The 18281-nt window shown below is 40.5% G+C and overlaps 2 protein-coding genes and 2 pseudogenes across 2 annotated transcripts; 3 read left to right on the top strand and 1 right to left on the bottom strand.

Moving 5' to 3' along the window:
• Positions 1-2564: 2564 nt before the first annotated feature.
• Positions 2565-11858, bottom strand: LOC108901349 (CCR4-NOT transcription complex subunit 2). The gene is made up of 15 exons (XM_018702823.2): positions 11743-11858; positions 9510-9641; positions 9344-9416; positions 8131-8278; positions 7325-7543; positions 7115-7194; positions 6891-7016; positions 6251-6381; positions 6052-6172; positions 5789-5945; positions 5220-5281; positions 4497-4546; positions 4284-4384; positions 3852-3996; positions 2565-3330 (listed from the first exon to the last, which is right to left on the bottom strand). Exons 2-15 carry the CDS (start codon positions 9627-9629, stop codon positions 3244-3246), a joined length of 1620 nt encoding a protein of 539 aa, XP_018558339.1. The 5' UTR covers positions 9630-9641; positions 11743-11858; the 3' UTR covers positions 2565-3243.
• Positions 11859-13079: 1221 nt separating this feature from the next.
• LOC108901362 (histone H2A-like) lies at positions 13080-13532 on the top strand (annotated as a pseudogene).
• A 1345-nt stretch (positions 13533-14877) lies between these two features.
• Positions 14878-15338, top strand: LOC108901368 (histone H2B 1/2). Its single transcript, XM_018702841.2, has one exon. It carries the CDS (start codon positions 14908-14910, stop codon positions 15280-15282), a length of 375 nt encoding a protein of 124 aa, XP_018558357.1. The 5' UTR covers positions 14878-14907; the 3' UTR covers positions 15283-15338.
• Positions 15339-17124: 1786 nt separating this feature from the next.
• LOC108901357 (histone H1-like) lies at positions 17125-17866 on the top strand (annotated as a pseudogene).
• Positions 17867-18281: the final 415 nt, after the last annotated feature.

The raw sequence follows: 18281 nt of genomic DNA on the forward strand, positions 1-18281 counted from the left end.
GGATGAGACAGATGCAGCTGTACAGGTCTGTTACGTTTTTTTTCTTCTTTCAATGTGAAAAATGTTCCTTGCACCTTCCATTGATAACCACTGGTGTGTCAAGTGATAATGACGTTTGCATGATTGATACTGATCGAAAATCAACAAATTTGGCAACTGGTGATCCATTTAAATGATTTTTTTAAGCAAAGATGCCAAAAAATGTCATTGGTTTCAGCTTCTCAAATGTAAACATTTCTTCATATTGTGACAGTTAATATCTTTGAGTTTTGGATTTTTCTTAATAAAAAACAAACTAAATAAAATAATAAAAATAATCTTGTGCTCTGGGAAATTGCAAGGGGCATTTGTCACAAGTTTCAGACATTATATAGACCAAACAATTAATTGATAAACTGAAAAAAATACTCAGCAAATTATTTGATTATAAAAGATGCAGCACTGATTTTAATCTCTGTTAATTGGTTTGGTCCAAACACGAAGGCAATCTATGTGTTCTATCAAACAGTTTTAACTTCAAATGTGGTAAATACTTAGTAGCCTGTTTGTTATTTCTGTGTTTACTTGTGTGTTGTAGTGCATGATACCAGGTGACATCTTCTTGAGATGATTTTAGGAGGTACAAAGAAGATAATAGGAGTCCTGAAAAATACAACTTTACATTTTCCGCAGTAACAAAACAAACAACCCGGACTCATCTTTTAATTTCATTACCAGAATATTTATTTTATTCTTTTTCCTATTAAAACACTAGCTGCCATATTTAATAAAACAGCCAATGGCCAAGTGCCTCAGTCCTCATTCTCCAATCTAATCGTCTCAAACAGGTCACATGGGGTCTGTGGGCGTGTCCTTGGCTTTGCTGCTGCAGTGTGAACAAGCTGGCCCCTGTAGTCATGGCAACCGATGTCGCTGCCACCGTCGCCGCGGTCTTCGTCGTTGTCACGGCAGCGGATGTTGTTGCTAGAGAGTAGTTGATGTTGTTGGAGTCGGACGTGGTCCCCTGTAAACCGTCTCCATGATGGTTTCCGTGGTAACGGGAAATCTAGTATTGCATCGTTTTACTGGCGGCCAGCATAGGAAGAGCGTCTCCTCGTTTCAGAAAGAAATTCTCTTTTTTGTTTTCCCCCCCTTTTCTTAGAAATACTGCCTCGTATTCATGTACATATATATATTTAGATATATATATACATAGCTGTACATTGGTGCCTCCTGGAAGGAATTAAAAATCAGTGAATACCAAATTAAAATCAGTGATTTAAAGCCTTAAAATAAATACTTTTGGTTGATTTTGCTTGTTGGTGGACTGGTAATGACCTTAAAGGAAAGGCAGACATTTTCTTTCTTACTGAGAGTTAGGTTTAAAGATCGATGCCACTATTGTGTCTACACGAAATACAAAAGCTACCACCAGCAGCTGGTTGGCTTAGCTTAGCATAGAAACAACAAACGAGGGAAACAGCTACTCTGTCCAGTGGGAACAAAATCCACCTACCAGCACCTTTAAAAGACTGTTTTTCTGCACGTTACATCTTGTTTGTCTGTCCAAAAATGACAATTTGCTATTTAATAATTATGAATCACACTATTTCTTGATCAGGTGCAGTGTCTTCTCCAAGTCAACAAGAAGTAGTATGTCAAGTAAACCCCTGTAAAATGCTGATTTGTATTTTTTACACTTTGGTTTAAATTTATTTTTCCCCCCAGTCCTTAGGCTAAGCTTAGCTAAGTTAAACTGAGCTAACTGACTGCTTCATATTTACCATGCTAACAGGTAAGTGATTATCAAGCCTCTCAAACTCTCAGTAAGAAAACAAATAAGCAAATTTCCCAAAATGTCTAACTTTTCCTTTAACGATCTTGGGAGAGGTCACTCCAACAGTCTGATTGGTCTTATTGCTGGGCAGAAAAGAGACCCTGACAATAAATGTGGGAGGTGATAGAGCAGTTGAAGAAGAGAAAAAATAATAATAATAATAATAAAGAATAAAATATTAAAAGTGAAGTAACTGGGAGCTGTCATAGCAGAGAACAGGAGCTGTAATGTTGGATAAAATAACAGAAAACAGAAATAAAAAGCTGTGGATGAAAAGCGATATAAAACCTTTGTCAGTGTTTAAGAGATGTGCGGACATTTTCAGTTTTGGTCTGTTACTTTTATCCACTGAGCTTTAGCAAAATGTGGAGGGAAAAAAATCATATTTGTCTTTCTGTTAACTTCTATTGTAAAATCTGAATTTAAAGAGAAGTCTGGTTTTATTCTATATTTTTCTTTTTGTCAACAATTCCCATGAGCCACCTGTTGGTTGAACATGACAGGACTATTGGTTTTGATCTTTTCATGGGATTTGTCAACAAAAAAAAAAAAATAATATGTATGACTCAAATGCCAGTTTTATCCTGTAAGAGATAAATAATGAGGAATAGCGACAATTCAATAAAAATGCCAACATTTGACTGTCTGTTCAAACTCCCCCTAAATGGGTTAAAAACCAAGAAGCCGAGTGTTAAAAATTAAACCTGCAGGTCTTGCCACACCAAAACAAACCAAAAAAAAAAAAAGATATTTTTTCTCTTTTTATTATGAAATAGTGCTACAATGTACATTGCATTTCCTCTCCTGACTGTCCACTGTCTGCTGATGTGTGTGTGTCTGTTCTGATTTGTAATGTTGGAGAAACCTGGTAAAAGTAAAGAAAAATTTAAATATTTTCAATTCCTGTCGAAAAGTCGGAGAGGTGTGACACTGTGTGAAATAATTATCCATCCTGACTGGTGATTGAATCCTGTGTTCTGTGTTAAAATCTGGTTCTTCTTAAAAGCTTCTCTAGACAAAAATAGTCAAATTCTTAAGACTGAATAGAAACATGAATCACTCGATCAGATGGACAGTTATTTACAGTGCTTGTGTCTGTGTTTGTTGTACTGTGCTGTCTGTTGACATTAAGTCTGTGCTCCACATAACAGACTAACTGAACCAAACCCATGGAGGAAGGGTGGGAAATAAAATAAAAAAGAAAAATAAATGAGGTAAGGAACAAAGAAAAATCTGAAAAGTTAAAATTATAAAGTCTATTCAGAGAGGTGTTTAAACAGGGCAGGAGCCAGGATGTCTCCTCTCCTGTCCCAAGTCCTTAATGGCCAGATTCACTCTGAGTGTGTGGGGGTGGGAAAAAACCTAGAGGGTGGTGATTGATGAGCCAGGAGGGCCAATGGCAGGCAGGCAGGAGGAGGGAGAGCCAATCAGAAGGCCTGCTGGGCAGGATTGTAGTTGAAGGTGGAGGGAACATGAGGTCGCTCTTCTAGTTTGTCATATTCCAGATGAAACTCCTGAAAACAAAGAGACATAGACAAAGATTTACTTTTGTGTGAGTTGTAATTCCTACATTAGACCCGTCAATGATTGAAAATAGGTCTAATGATGTTTCACCAATAAAGTAGATAAATAAAACTGCAGCTATGTTTGCTATTAATCTCTGTGGAGTGTCCAACTGAAGAACCACAAAGTGAATTGATCAATAACTCAATCAACAGAAATTTCTATCTGCAAATATCTTGATTAATGACAAACTATTTCACTTTATTGTAGAAATGCCAAGAAATGCATCAGCAATCAGATCTGTTCAAATCTTTAAAGATTATGTTTTTTACCTAAACTTTCTCAAATCAAAGCTTCTAATAAATACATTTTCAGTTAATAATTGAACAAATTCAGAGGACAATGACACAATCCTCCACATGAGCACCAAGAAACTCTTCATTTGATAAACAGAGTTTCTAAATAAATGATTTACAAAGAGAGAAAGTTGTCTATCAGGGGATGTGAATTGTGAATATGTATTTGTGTTCACCTTGGCCACCTTCCTCCAGTTGAGGCAGTCGAAGAAGTAGTAGGTCCCTCTCTCATAGGCGTTGGTCTTCAGCGTGGGCTCCATCCCTGGAGCCCGGGTGATCCAAACCCGCTCCTCTTTATGGTACCTCCAGTCCCTGTTAAAGCTGGGAAACACCACAACAGTAACAAAACACCGCCTTAACAAACGCATATTACCTTCATCAAATATTGTATAAAATCATCACAATCATCAGTCTTAAACTGACTGCTTCTGAGGGGGAACAGTTTAAATATAATATTGTCATGATAAGAAAATAAAGAACAAAATCATCTGTCATGTATATTCCATGAGAAAATTAAAGACTTCAGGCTGAAAAAAGGAAATATTCACAGTTATAACAGTCGTGTGTCTATAAAAACCGCTGTAGTAAGCAGTGTGTGTTGTTCTCACAGTTCTACTGCAGCCAGGAGTTGTAGTAGGTCTCCTCCGTTCATATAGTAGAGATAAAACAGCAGATCTTCACCATACCGAGACAACTTGATAGCTGCTAACTGCAAACAGGACAGGGAGGGTTCAGAGGGAAATCAAAACATGGATGGAGGGACTACAAATTTAAACTGTTAAACTGTTAAACACTGAGTGTGTCTAACAAAGATTACATACCTTGTCCCTTATGTGGATGTTGGTTAAATACTCTGAGGGGACATGGAAGTCTATAGGGGAGGCAAAGAGATGAAAACACTGAAAACAGTTGCCTATTTACACATTCAGCACGAGACGCAATCAAAAAGTTGAGAGACTGTTCTTGTTGCGACTGAATGGAGTGCAGTGTGGTAATGCTCATGCAGCAGGTGTGGTGTTTTTGTGACCACTTGCAGATGCAAAATTTTGAGTTGACCATGGAGCAGAAGCAGCACCCTACTGAAGGATCTGTCAACAGGCCCGGGGTGATCCGAACCTCATATCGAGGATCATTACTGGTGACAAGAATTGCCGATCTAGAGTCACCCCCTACACGTCCTACTCACTGGATTTGGCTCCCTGCGACTTCTTCCTCTTGTTCAAAATGAAATTCAAGCTGAAGGGTCGCCATTTTGACACACTGAACGAGATCCAGTATGAGTCGCAGATGGTGCTCAATGTACTTGCATAACAGGACATGCAGGGAGTGTTAAAGTGTGGCAGGAACACTGGGAGAAGAGCAACACTTCACAAGATGACTACCTCGAAGGGGATGGCAGCCAAATTTAAATCAGGTATAGTTATTGCTAATTATAGGTGCAGTCTCAGAGCATTTTGTTCACCACTGTTTTTTTAATTTAATTTTACCTCCATTAAGATTCAGAATAAACGTAAAACAATCTCACATTTGCCCTTTAAACTCACCTATATCCTGCGGTCGACATGGAGCTGATGCCCAGGGAGACGCAAACTTAGGATAAAGATTCCTGATGGACAGACAAAGAGGAGTGAGACAGGTTTAGTCTAATTAAGACATGAAAACAACTTTCAAAAGCAAACCATCAGTTCTTATTTCAGACAGCCGTGAGTTTCACTTCAGTTCAGCTGATTAAGTTAGATAACTTGTGAGAGCAAACATCACATCTGTGTTTATTTTTGTTTCAGTATCACTGTGAGGTGATACAGTTTCTGAACAGCTGCCTCAAACAACATTAAAAAAATCTAATGCAACAAGTTATGTTTACCTAAAAGTCTAAAACATCATACGTCATCATCACTTGTATTCTCAACATATTCACTGGTGATATCAAAAGTTTAAGCGATCTGAGTGTGAAGATCAATGTGGAACAAACGTTTAAAGATCCAAATTGACTGGATGTGAACGAACTGTAATATTTTAACCTGATAACAACAAGTTAACCTGAATTATTTTACTATTATTATTTTACTTTACATGAGCCATGTGTGTGTGTGTCTGAGTGTGTGTGTCGTACTCAGGTGAGTTGAGGTTGAGGCCGAGCGTGGTGAGGTCAGAGCCCAGCGCCAGGTGGACCATGCCAGGGTCCGTCTCTGCCGCCCGGATGAACGTCAGCAAACCGATCATTCCAAACTGATCCGTTACCATGCCAACTGGGATGTTGGTCACGCGCCCTGTCATGAGACATGACGGCTGCTTAGACCAAAATCTGTCCTTTTTATTCTCTGTGCTCTGTAGATATATCACAATGTACAGACAAAAACTTGTTGTGTTTCTCACCATCAGGAAGCACCTGAATCCCTTTCTTCTGCTGGTTGTTGTTGCTTGGTGCAGAGCTCTTATCGCCGGGGAACTTTGGACCATCTGAGTTGGAGTTGGACTTTCCTGATGAGTTCAGATTCTGATTGGACAAAAAAATGAGAAAAATAAACAACAAAAAAAGGTATCAGAGGAAATGGACAGAATGGAAAAATCTAACCGTTTTGCTGTCTTCGTTGGTGCTGGTGGGGTCTTTTGTTTGGTAGTTTGGCCCAGGAAGAGCTGGGAAATCTTCATTATGGATGGAGAAGTCTTGCGACTGCTCACTGGACGGCTTGGTTACCATGCCAACTGGAAAAATGGAGGAAAGAGAAGTTAGCAGTGCACTGATTTTCAGTTTTATTATTATCATTATCTCAGAACAAAGCGTGAAGTATTAAAATTCTTGTTTTATCTGACCCTCAGTCCAAAATCTGACCAAGAAAAGCAAAATCAACTCATTAAAGAAGCTGGAACCAATTAAATTTAGGCCTTTTGTGCTAAAAATTAAATAACATAGTTCAAGATTAATTAATAAATAATTATCAGTTGATTGACTCATCAATTAAACGACTAAATTTTGAGAGAAGACAATTAAATGCAGTCAAAATTCTGGATTGTAACATTTAAATCCTTTAGCCATATCGACTTTAGAGCCACTGAGCTCACTTAAAAAGTGATGCCAGTTACAATAAAGTTGTTAGTGGGCCTTGAGATACAGGACTGGCTTTCTTAAAATTCAATGTTGACCTGAATTGCTGAATTAAGAATATTAACAGCCTTTTATGAGAGTTAAATACAAACACGCTTGTTGCTCTCACCGTAAGGAGCCCGACCGGCCAGCGGGTTGAGCAGTGGGGTTGGATTTGAGCCTCCGTCCCTCCGACTCCTGTCTGCTAGCGCCGGGAAATCAGAGAGGTCCAACCCTGTCACATTCTCGCTGCCGTCTGCACCAACACACAGAAAAATTAATAAAAACTGAGCTCATTTGACATTTGAAAGAAAAACATTATAACAACGACAAAGTTAGTTTTTTTTTTCGTACCTGTGCCATTGAAGATGTTGTTGGATAATGAGTTGTTCAAGCTGAAACCGGGATTCCTGTTCACCCCAAACCCTGACATACTGACACACAAACAGACAAACATAAGAAATGTAAGACTTTTTAATTACTTGTACAACCTCACTTTTTGATGGTGCTGAATTCCCAGTCTTCCCAGTTAAACTAACCTGTGTGTGTGTGTGTGTGTGTTACCTGTTAATGGTGAAAGGCTGCCGTGCTTGCTGCTGTTTGGGCATGCCAATGATGCTGGGTGACGACCGGCTGGGACTCCCCATGCTGCCGCTCCTCCCTCCTCCACCGCCGCCGCCTCCCCTCTCTCCTCCTCCTCCCATCCCTCCTGCCTGACCCGTCGGACCCCCCACCTGCTGGCTGTGGTTCAGCACACTCCGGCTGCTCATCGGCAGGATGCCTCTGCAGACAAAAGGCACAAACAGAGGGAAAAAAATAATTCACAGTTAAAGCTGCAGGTGGAGGTTTGTGGTTCTGAGCATGGGAAAAAGAAGCATGAGCAGCTGGGTCTGAAACAGGGACACAGAGGTTGTACGTTAGGTTGAGTGTTCAAACTGAAAAAGGGGCTGTGCTGGGGGGGCAGGTTGTTCCAGACACAATGTAATAGGATCCAAACCAGTTTGAGTCATACATCCAGGAAACTTTTCACAGGAGTGTTTACATCTGTTTATCTATCTATCCACATGTGAACCCGAGATTCAGATCAGACTACAGATCAATTTATTGATTGATTCTCATGTGATTTCCCTTACTTATGTTGTTTTTAGTCCTTATGTAATCTTTTGGGATGTGCTTGTGATAACAGGCTATGGAAATAAATGAACTTGTACATAATTTACAAGTGGAGACAGAAAACTATTTTCATATCTAAAATGTCATTTACAGTGTTTAGATTAAAGTAATTTAGTCTACATATGATTTATGGACAAACACAAACACACAGTGGGATTCATCCTCAGCCAGTGAGCGTGGACATGATTCTGTTGTACCTGCTTGGTGAGGGAGGCGTGTGCATTGTGCCAGTGTTGGGTGTACTGGCATGACTGGAGAGTTGGCTGGCAGACTGGTTCAGCCCACTTCGACTTAACTGAGGTGCTGCACTGCTGTTCATACCACGCATGGGAAACCCCAAAGCACCTGTAACAATAGAGAGAGAGCGAGAGAGAGAGAGAGAATATGTTTATTCTCCTTTCCACATCTGTGTATAAGAACAGGGCTGTGCATTAAAGTGTAGCTGCATGATTATAGAATCAGACAAATCAGAATCGCTTTTATTGGCTTTGTATGTTGACACACACAAGGAATTTGTTTCCGGCAGTTGGTGTCTCTCTAGAATAAATATACATACAAGAAAAAATAAAATAAAATAGAATACATTAATAGAAATAAGTATATGATACACATACTGCGTACAATATGGACAATAAAATGAGTAGACAATACCAAAGATTTACAGATTTTACAGAGTGCAGAGGGGTGTGAAATGAGTGGTTCAGGTCAGCTGTTAGTGAGGGTAATGGCTCAAGACTGCTTTGACTGCACAGACAGTCTGACATTCACGACAGGCTGGTGTTGTTTTAGAAAATTTAAAAAAAAAAAAAAAAAGGGTTTCTGCAGGTTCAGCAACTTAATTTGAGACTTGTTCAGATCTCAGAGAAAGTAGAATATGGCTCTGAATTGTTTTCAGTTTTCAGTACCTCCCAGCAGGATAAAACAGTAATTCCTGGTGATATAATTAACTTAGAGGATAAGGACACAAACAAGTGGAAGAAAAGAGATGAATAGATTCAGAAAACAAGCAAGAGAAAATGCTTCAGACTTAAATTAATTTAAGATTTTTTAATACCTTCTCTTCCTTTTCAAACAAAACTTGATTTAAGACTTTATAAACACTGAGCATATTATGGGCATGGCAGTGGGATTATTTTTGAGCTTACATATTCATCAAAATTTGAAATTTACAGACGCAATTTCAAAAAAATTTAAGTTGCCAATGATTTAGGTGGAAACTGAAATATTTTTATGGATTTAATCACAGATATTAACCCAGTCATGACATCCCTTGTATAATACATTTATATTTAAGACAATAACCATCAGTGCTGCCTTACTTTTAAACACATTCAAAACCGTGTACACCAAAGTTGTCCAGCATGAATTCAGACTATTAGAAACAGATGATTGTGTGTGCGTTTGTCTTACTCTGTGGGCCATATAAACTGGCTCCTAGCTGTGACAGTTGACCCGTTGAGGAAGCAGAGGAAGACACCAGCATCTGAAGGGAGAGGAAATGCAAACATGTTATTTAATATGCAGCTCACATAATGTGCAGCAACCTGACAACATTATCTTCTGTAACTTCACTTACATCTTTGTCAGCGCGGTGAGGAGGGAACATGGACTGCTGGCTGTAGTAGAGGCTGGAGTCGTCTGCGTAGTCGCTCTCCACCCCTCCCTCCATAAACTTCTTCCGGTTAGCACCAAACATCCCGCGTGTCACCTGCGAAACCAGACAAGAAATGGTCAGACTGAAGAAGACACGAGCACTGTGGCGACTGAGGTGAATCAGTTCCTTCCTGTCATACCTGCAGGGCTTTTCTAAAACCAAGGGTTCATGACAGTGCCTCGAAATCCATTTAAGATGCTATGAATAAACTTTAACTGTTGAAAGAATCGACAGCTAAATTCTGCAGGCACATAATTTAAGAGTTGAAGAGCTGCAATGATTAGATGATCAACTGAAAAATAATCGGCAACTACTTATATTTGTACACATTTGCTTTGAACAGTTTTACAATAACGATGGGTTCACCACGTCTTCTTCATAACACTGGTGATTTAGCCACTAACTCCCTACATTTTAGAAAATATCATGGCTGAGACTTATCAGATATGTAACCTGTCATAATTAAGTGGAGATCTGAGGGCTTGACATTGCGATATAACTACAATATAACAGAGATAACACTTTATCAATTACATCAAAATAACCCAAATTCCCTAGTTACAGCTTCTAACAATGCTTATTAGTTGATTTCCTAGTCTTCTATGATAATTAAATGAATTTTGTTGGGGGTTTATGGCTGCTGATAGGACACTGCAATTCCAGTTCCAAACTAGACTCTGGGAACTTGTGACAGGTGTAACAATTTTGTGTTGTAAAATAAATTGGTCTTAACTGTCATTTGCAAATTGTGGCAACTGAAATCACAGGTCCATTCCTAGTTAAAGCTGGTAGTTTAGTAGTACTTTTGCCATTGCACAATGAGTTTGGGCTGCAACAACCTTACTTACTTACATTACTTTCAGCGTATTTATTTATCAATAAAATTGAAAAACACACACACACACACACACACACACACACAACAAAACAAACAAACAAACAAACCAAAAAAAAAACAAAAACAAAACAAACAACAACAACAACAACAAAAAACACAGGGAAATGCCTGTGAGTTTTCTACATCCCAAGCTAATAGGTATTCAGTTTACTATCATGTACAAGCATCTCCCCAACTCTCGGTTTACTCGGTTACTGATTAACTGAGTAATTGTTGTAGGTCTAATCAGGACATCCCGTCACATCATAACATTGAGGACAATCCCAAATGTTAATGTTTAAATACCTGATGAAAAGCTGGTTGTTCCTGACATCAACGTGAGTGAGTGGGTGTATGCACAACTCTGTTTCGACAGTGATCACTCAGGATTACTTGTGTTTACTACAGTAGGTTAGCCAAACATCCACAGTCCCCAATAGCAAAGACCCAGTAAACAACGGCTAACTGAGCCAACAAGCTTACAACATTAATAATCTGTGAATTACTACATACAAACCCATGTTAGAAATTATCCAGAAACCTCCAGCTATAAATAGCAGTCGAGTGGAACGAAAAGCTTAAATGCTCTTGTTTCAAAGCTGCGTTAAATGTGCAGCAGTGTCGCAAAAGGCTAATGTTAGCTAACGTGAGCTAATGTGAGCATCGATAATCGGTCAGAATAACATCAATTCAAACATAACACTACCCGCGAGTTACTTCAGAACTTAAATGAACCGACATATCCTGCTTTGTCTTCTTTTTGCGAGTCCAAACCAAATATTGGCTATTATCAGGCGCTACCTTGTTAGCTGTAAAATGTGTCAGGTGCAACCGCTAGCTAACAAGCGCACGTAAGCTAATTGCTACTTCTATAGGAATACATGAGGACGTTAGCATGAGAGCTACCGAGCGAGCTACTTAGCTAACATCAACGTAAGAAGGTCGCTATAAGGGCAGTTGTAAGTGACTAAAACACTGTTTGGTAGGCTGATAAAGTGGGTTTATATGCGGTTATGCAGACAAGCTACCGAGCAGATAGAAGACCGGGAGGAAGGTATGTTTTGTTCGGGTTTGGGCCTGCTGCGCCTCCGTCGGTTACTTCTCCAAAACAACAACAAAAAGAAACGAAGCGGCACCGCTGCGTTTAAAGTCGTAGTTTATCAGTTCCCTTCACAGTCTAGTCCCGTTTTGACCACCACACGATTAGTGTTTCATTAAAATTGGTTTTGAGTGATAATGACTGAGAAAATAAATTAAACGAATAAGAAAGGAGCTCACCGCATCAATCTTTCTTCCCCGCTACAATCCAAGATGGCCGACATCTCTTCGCCAATCAGCGAGGATGCTGGGATACCTTTCGCCTCTGACCTCTTAGCCCCCATCACTCTACCCTACTGCACTGACCGCACTGTACTCTACTCTACTCCAGCTACTGAACTTCTACAGAATAGAAGAGGCCCCTTGTCACTCTAAACCTACCTAATTCTACTCTATTCTGACCAACCATGTCTATTTTGATAATCCAGAGGAAACTAGTTAGTATTTTATACTTCTAATAAATCATATTGTAGAGAACTGTTTACACTCTGTCTGTTTTTTTGCTGAGATGTGTCAAAAAAGTCTAATTAAATCTATTCTGGTTTAGTGTTGTAAAACAATAAAACATGAAAACTTCCAAGGGGGTTAATAGACTTTTTTTCTTACTTTAAAAGCACACCACAATGTAACTCTTTATTGTGTGAAAAGTGATTAAAAGCAGTTTCCAGAGCACAGAGAGACAATACTCTCACCTGAACAGATTTTTAATTTATCTGCTCTATATTGTCACCAAAGTATTTCAGATCTGAAGAACAGTCATCTCTGGAAATGTATTGTATGTTGGTATTTAGAAAATAAAGAGTATGTTTTCCAAGGTAATTGGATATTGCTATGTGGGAAGTAGAAGTATTATCATCATGCTTCATTAAAATACAAAAAGAAAATCCCTTTATTGCAGTGATGGAAGATAACCATGTACATTTACTCAAATACTGCACTTAATACAATTTACATTATACTCCTACTTACTAGATTTCACAAAGAAATATTATACTTTTCATATTGTTATATTCATTTGATAACTTTAGCTCCTTTACATATTTGAATTAATAATACAACAATAAAAACAAATAAAGATGTATAATTATAGGGTGAGATACAATTATGTTTATGAATTAAATTAGCTCCACCTTTACCAGCTGCAAGTGATGTTACAGCTTTATAATATAATAACAATTTGAATGCAGTCATATAATGTACAGTATCCTATATTTTCATACTAGTAGTGTAGTAGTAGTAGTAATAGTAGTAGTAGTAGTAGTAGTGGTGGTGGTAGGAAAAGTATTACTATAAATCTTTTACCTGTTGATCTGGATCTATCCAGCAATCACTTCTGTCTTATTTTGTAGATCCCACTACGGTGTGTAAGTTTTCTCTACGTTGCTTTACGTCTACACTGATTGGACGATCAGGCCTAGTGTTCTATATGACCAATGAACGACAAGCTAGCGGCCACATGTAGCTATATAAAGAGGGAACCGACACATAGCTAGCATTGCCGTTTCTACTCGACAAATCGTGGTACTTTCAAGATGTCTGGACGTGGTAAGACCGGTGGTAAGGCAAGGGCTAAGGCCAAGACCCGCTCCTTCTCGTGCCGGGCTCCAGTTCCCAGTCGGCCGTGTTCACAGGCTGCTGAGGAAGGGTAACTATGCCGAGCGTGTCGGTGCCGGCGCCCCCGTCTACCTGGCGGCTGTGCTGGAGTACCTGACCGCTGAGATCCTGGAGCTGGCTGGAAACGCCGCCCGTGACAACAAGAAGACCCGTATCATTCCCCGCCACCTGCAGCTGGCCGTCCGCAACGACGAGGAGCTCAACAAGCTGCTCGGCGGAGTCACCATCGCTCAGGGCGGCGTGTTGCCCAACATCCAGGCTGTTCTGCTGCCCAAGAAGACCGAGAAGCCCGCCAAGGCCAAGTAAATCACCGTTTAAAAACCAACCACAAAAAAGGCTCTTTTAAGAGCCACCCACCTCTTCTGAAAGAGCCAGTTCCGTATGGAAACTAGAAATACAGTTTTTAATATAATATCGTCACCATAGAGCCAGACGTGGTTCGTTTTACCGATCGACTTCAAATGTCGTTTGTACAGCCACCTTTTAATACAGTCAAACAAAAAATGAAAATCAAACAAAATCTACCCTTTCAACGTACTTAAGAGAGAACTGCATCAATTCAGAGGGTTGAGGTCCCGAAGACACTAAGCTGTCCAACAGGTTTGTGGTGTAATGCTGCCCCCCACAGCCTTTTGTGTGTAAGGTAGAGGTGGATGAGGTATTATGACCTCTTAGTTATGTAGTAATACTCAATGATAGGTGAAAGGACATAAGTGTATATAAGATAAATGCAATATGTCCCTCCAACATGCCATGGAGTAGAGGAAGAAGAAAATAGAAAGACTTCAGTAAAGTGCTAGTATGTCAGATTTGTCCAGTACTTAAGTAAATGTGCAATTAGTCTTTCACTGATGTAATTTCAAAATGAAAGTGGGCTTTATCCTTACTAAATCTGCTAATCAGTGATTTACTGAGCACATTTATGTTTCAGATTATTTCAATTTCTATTATTATTATTCAGAGCTGGCAAAATGTGTACTTGGTATATGGTAAATATAAGCAGGTGAAAAGTGACCTAAGTCTCTTGTTCAGAATAACACAACAAAGCTGCGTTTCATTTCCATGTCAGTAAATCATGCAACGTTACTGTTACACTGTGTTGTTACATAACTCAAAGTACAGCTCTCACAGAAAGTCTACAGATAAGCCACCAGGAAACTGATTCTCTGAGAGGTTTTTATTTTTTTCACCTTTGTTTTATGTTATAATATGAAGAGGCCCAAATCCACAGTATGTAAACCAAGAATTCTTTGTTTTTCGTTTGTTTTTTTGTCCAATGTCTGCATAGATGCTGATGTTGTGAAGTATAATCTCTGTCAGTTTCTAATGAGGACCATGATCTGCATTTGTCTCGACCTTTTCTCCAACCCAGAGGTCATTTCAAGAGATAGTGACACAAACACTTACCAAAGCCTTCTTTTAACCTGCTACCAATCAATATGAATAACAGTTTTTTAAAAGATAATTTTCTTAACGAGAAGTGTCAGTAATGTGACTGTGGATGCTGTTGCTGATTTAACCGCCTCTTTTCTTTTGTCTGAGCACAAATTAGCTCCAAACTCGGCGCCAACTTTAACAAAGAAAATTACCATGAAAACACGACCCTCCATTTGAGGAGTTCGACCAATCACAGAACAGGGACCACACAGTCGTATTTGCATAGAGCCTGTATAAGAGTCTCCTCTGAAAAGTTGTATTCATTCGTTTCTGTGAATCAGAAAGGTGATTGAAATGCCTGAACCCGCAAAGTCAGCGCCCAAGAAGGGCTCCAAGAAAGCCGTGACTAAGACCGCCGGTAAGGGCGGTAAGAAGAAGAGAAAGACCAGGAGGGAGAGCTACGCCATCTACGTGTACAAGGTCCTGAAACAGGTCCACCCCGACACCGGTATCTCCTCCAAGGCCATGAGCATCATGAACTCGTTCGTCAACGACATCTTTGAGCGCATCGCTGCCGAGGCGTCTCGTCTGGCTCACTACAATAAGCGCTCCACCATCACCTCCAGGGAGATTCAGACCGCCGTGCGTCTCCTGCTGCCCGGTGAGCTGGCCAAGCACGCCGTGTCCGAGGGCACCAAGGCTGTGACCAAGTACACCAGCTCCAAGTAAACAGCTGTGCTGCTTCACTACAACGAACCAACGGCTCTTTTAAGAGCCACACACTCTGACTGTAAAGGCAAACTTTCCTCATTTCTGTGCTCACGAATTACATCTGAAACACACAAAAGTCATGTGTCCATGCTCATTGTCTTTGCTTCTTCATGATGATAAAAATCATAGTTCATAAGGTCTGATGGCTGTTGTATTTTTCCAATTAGAGGTTCATTATTGCACATCATTAAATGCTGTTCTAGAAAAATACTAATATTAATGTAGAAATATAGGCTGAGAAAGACAAATGCCATCAGACTCTAGTTTGGTTCTTTTTTAGCCACACAACTAATCTCTAAGAGCAAACTGTTGCACAGAGCCCAGAGTCAGTCTAAAGTAGCATAGATTTCATTCATATGTGAAAGGAAACAGAGAAACTGTTACATGTCAAAGTGTGTTTTCTATGTTTTATAGATCTGTATAAAGTTTCTTTTTAGCAGTAAAAACATTAATCTGGATCAGTTAAATTTGTTCTGTCTCACAATAACATGTGGACTAAAGGGTTAGATTAGTTGTTTTTTTTGTTGACATCGATCTTATAAGTGTTGTCTATTAAAATGCACTGACATGAACTCACCATACCTGAGAAATGAGTGGACATTAAATCTTGCTCACTATGAAGTGATGAAGTAAAACCAAATCAGGTTTCCTCACTATCCCCTGCTCCTCGTCATTGTTCAATTCTCACCAGTGAAAGTACAAAACAAGATATTGTGTCCCTTTTTATGAAAACACATGAAATCATAACCTTCTTGACAGAAAGAAAAGTGAATGAAAATGCCATAGGCTGCCAGCTCCACCAGGTGGATCGTGGCCTCTCTCCACCTTGTAGCAGCAACTTCTGATTGAAGCTTCTGCAGTGGAGGTGAAAAAAAGGCCCTGGTCACTATTTGAGGAAATACAGTGTAAGAAGGAGGTCACACTGTGCTGTGATGGTCCGCTGGTTAAGATGCCTCATAACAGCAATATCTGTGATTTGAGTGTCATGTTCACACCAAACATATAGACTCACACTCATATACCCGTGTGTCTTTCATGTATTGATGCAGTATCTGTTGGACTGGCTGTTGAATTGATATAGTCATGTTTTCATCGTTTACAGTGCTCACAGTGAAGACACTGAAGCTCACACACAGCTGCTGTACTTCCTGTGTTTGTACTTGTATTCCCTCAAACGATTCTTAGCATCCATTTGAAGTCACAGAAAATCTGGACACTGACTCCTTTGTTCTGACACTTTGGACTAACATGTATTTATAAACCTGTCCAACAAGCTCCAGCATCCTCTGCAGAAAATATTCACAGCTCTGATAGGAAGTCCGGTTAGACTATACCTTTAGCCTCGGCCATCAGCAGTGTGTTTGCTGCTAGCAGAATAACTGGAGTTTATTACAAACAGATCATCAGCAGGTGGTTGTTTTTACTTGGAGAGTCTGAACAAACACGTGGAGCAGCTGGAAAACGGATTCTGGCGGAGCTCTGGTGCATTTTACATCACTTTAGGAAAGAAATGAGAGAGAAAAGCCGCTGAGCAGCGCTGGTCACCGCGGTGAAAGCCTGAGGTTTAGAGGCTCCACAAAGAAAATACAGAGAAAATCAACGCTCTTCATGACTTGAATATGAAAAAACCAAAGTCCGCTATCGTCCGCTTCCCTTTCAGCCTTCGGCAGTTCTCCCACACTGATATTTGAGTCTTTTATCGGTGAGGAGAAAACACAAGTGTCCCGGTGTTGAGACTGTCCAGAGGAGCCACAGCAAGACTGAGTCTCCATGGTTCTCATGGTGTGTTTAAGTGCCGCCTCCTGCTGCAGGGTTCTACACACTCTGACTCTAGTCTCACCGTGAGGAGGAACACTACCGAGAAAAGAAAAGATGGCAGAAGTAGCACCAGCTGCAGCTCCAGCCGCTCCGGCCAAGGCCGCCAAGAAGAAGGCTTCTAAACCCAAGAAGACCGGCCCCAGCGTCGGGGAGCAGATCGTTAAAGCCGTGGCCGCATCCAAGGAGCGGGGCGGCGTGTCGGCGGCCGCCCTGAAGAAGGCTCTGTCTGCCGGAGGCTACGATGTGGAGAAGAACAAGGCCCGCGTCAAGATCGCCATCAGGAGTCTGGTGGCCAAGGGGACTCTGGTCCAGGTTAAGGGGACCGGGGCTTCCGGCTCCTTCAAGATGAGCAAGAAGGCTGACACCAAGGTGAAGAAGCCGGCCAAGAAAGCCGCTCCTAAAGCCAAGAAGCCCGCCGCCGCCAAGAAACCCGCAGCGGCCTAAGAAGCCAGCAGCCGCCAAGAAGTCCCCGAAGAAGGTCAAGAAGACCGCAGCGGTCCAAGAAACCCACCAAGAGCCCTAAGAAGGCCACCAAGAGCCCCAAGAAGGCTCCCGTCAAGAAAGCTGCCAAGTCCAAAGTAAAGAAGGCACCCGCAGCCAAGAAGGCCCCCGCCAAGAAGGTTGCCAAGCCTAAAGCCAAGAAGGCAGCACCCAAGAAGAAGTGAGCTGCTCTGGGTCTGAAACATGGAAAACTATTTCAAAAGGCTCTTTTAAGAGCCACACACACTTTCACTAAAGACCTGATTCCTGCTCAACATTATTTGACGTGTTGATTAGCCAATCAATAACCCAATACACCAAACCACTGTTTCTTAAAATGCCATTAAAAAAGTAGTGTATGAAAGTAAAATTACTAGTGTATCAATGTACATGGGCCTATTTACTGAGAGAAGGGCCAGACAACAGGAGTAGTAGTAATAACGCATATAGAGCTGACAACTCCTTTGCTTTGACTTTTGGCCTGTCACTACATTTTTTAAGGTTTTAAAATTATTGTCAATCGATGTGGTGCCGAACAGAAAACCAACTTAACTAAAGGAACAGATGCAGAGAGATATATATATATATATGTGTGTGTGTGTGTGTGTGTGTGTGTGTGTGTGTGTGTGTGTGTGTGTGTGTGTGTGTGAAATTAGGCT

The sequence above is a fragment of the Lates calcarifer genome, linkage group LG18 (genome assembly GCF_001640805.2).
Source record: "Lates calcarifer isolate ASB-BC8 linkage group LG18, TLL_Latcal_v3, whole genome shotgun sequence".
Classification (NCBI taxonomy): domain Eukaryota; kingdom Metazoa; phylum Chordata; class Actinopteri; family Centropomidae; genus Lates; species Lates calcarifer.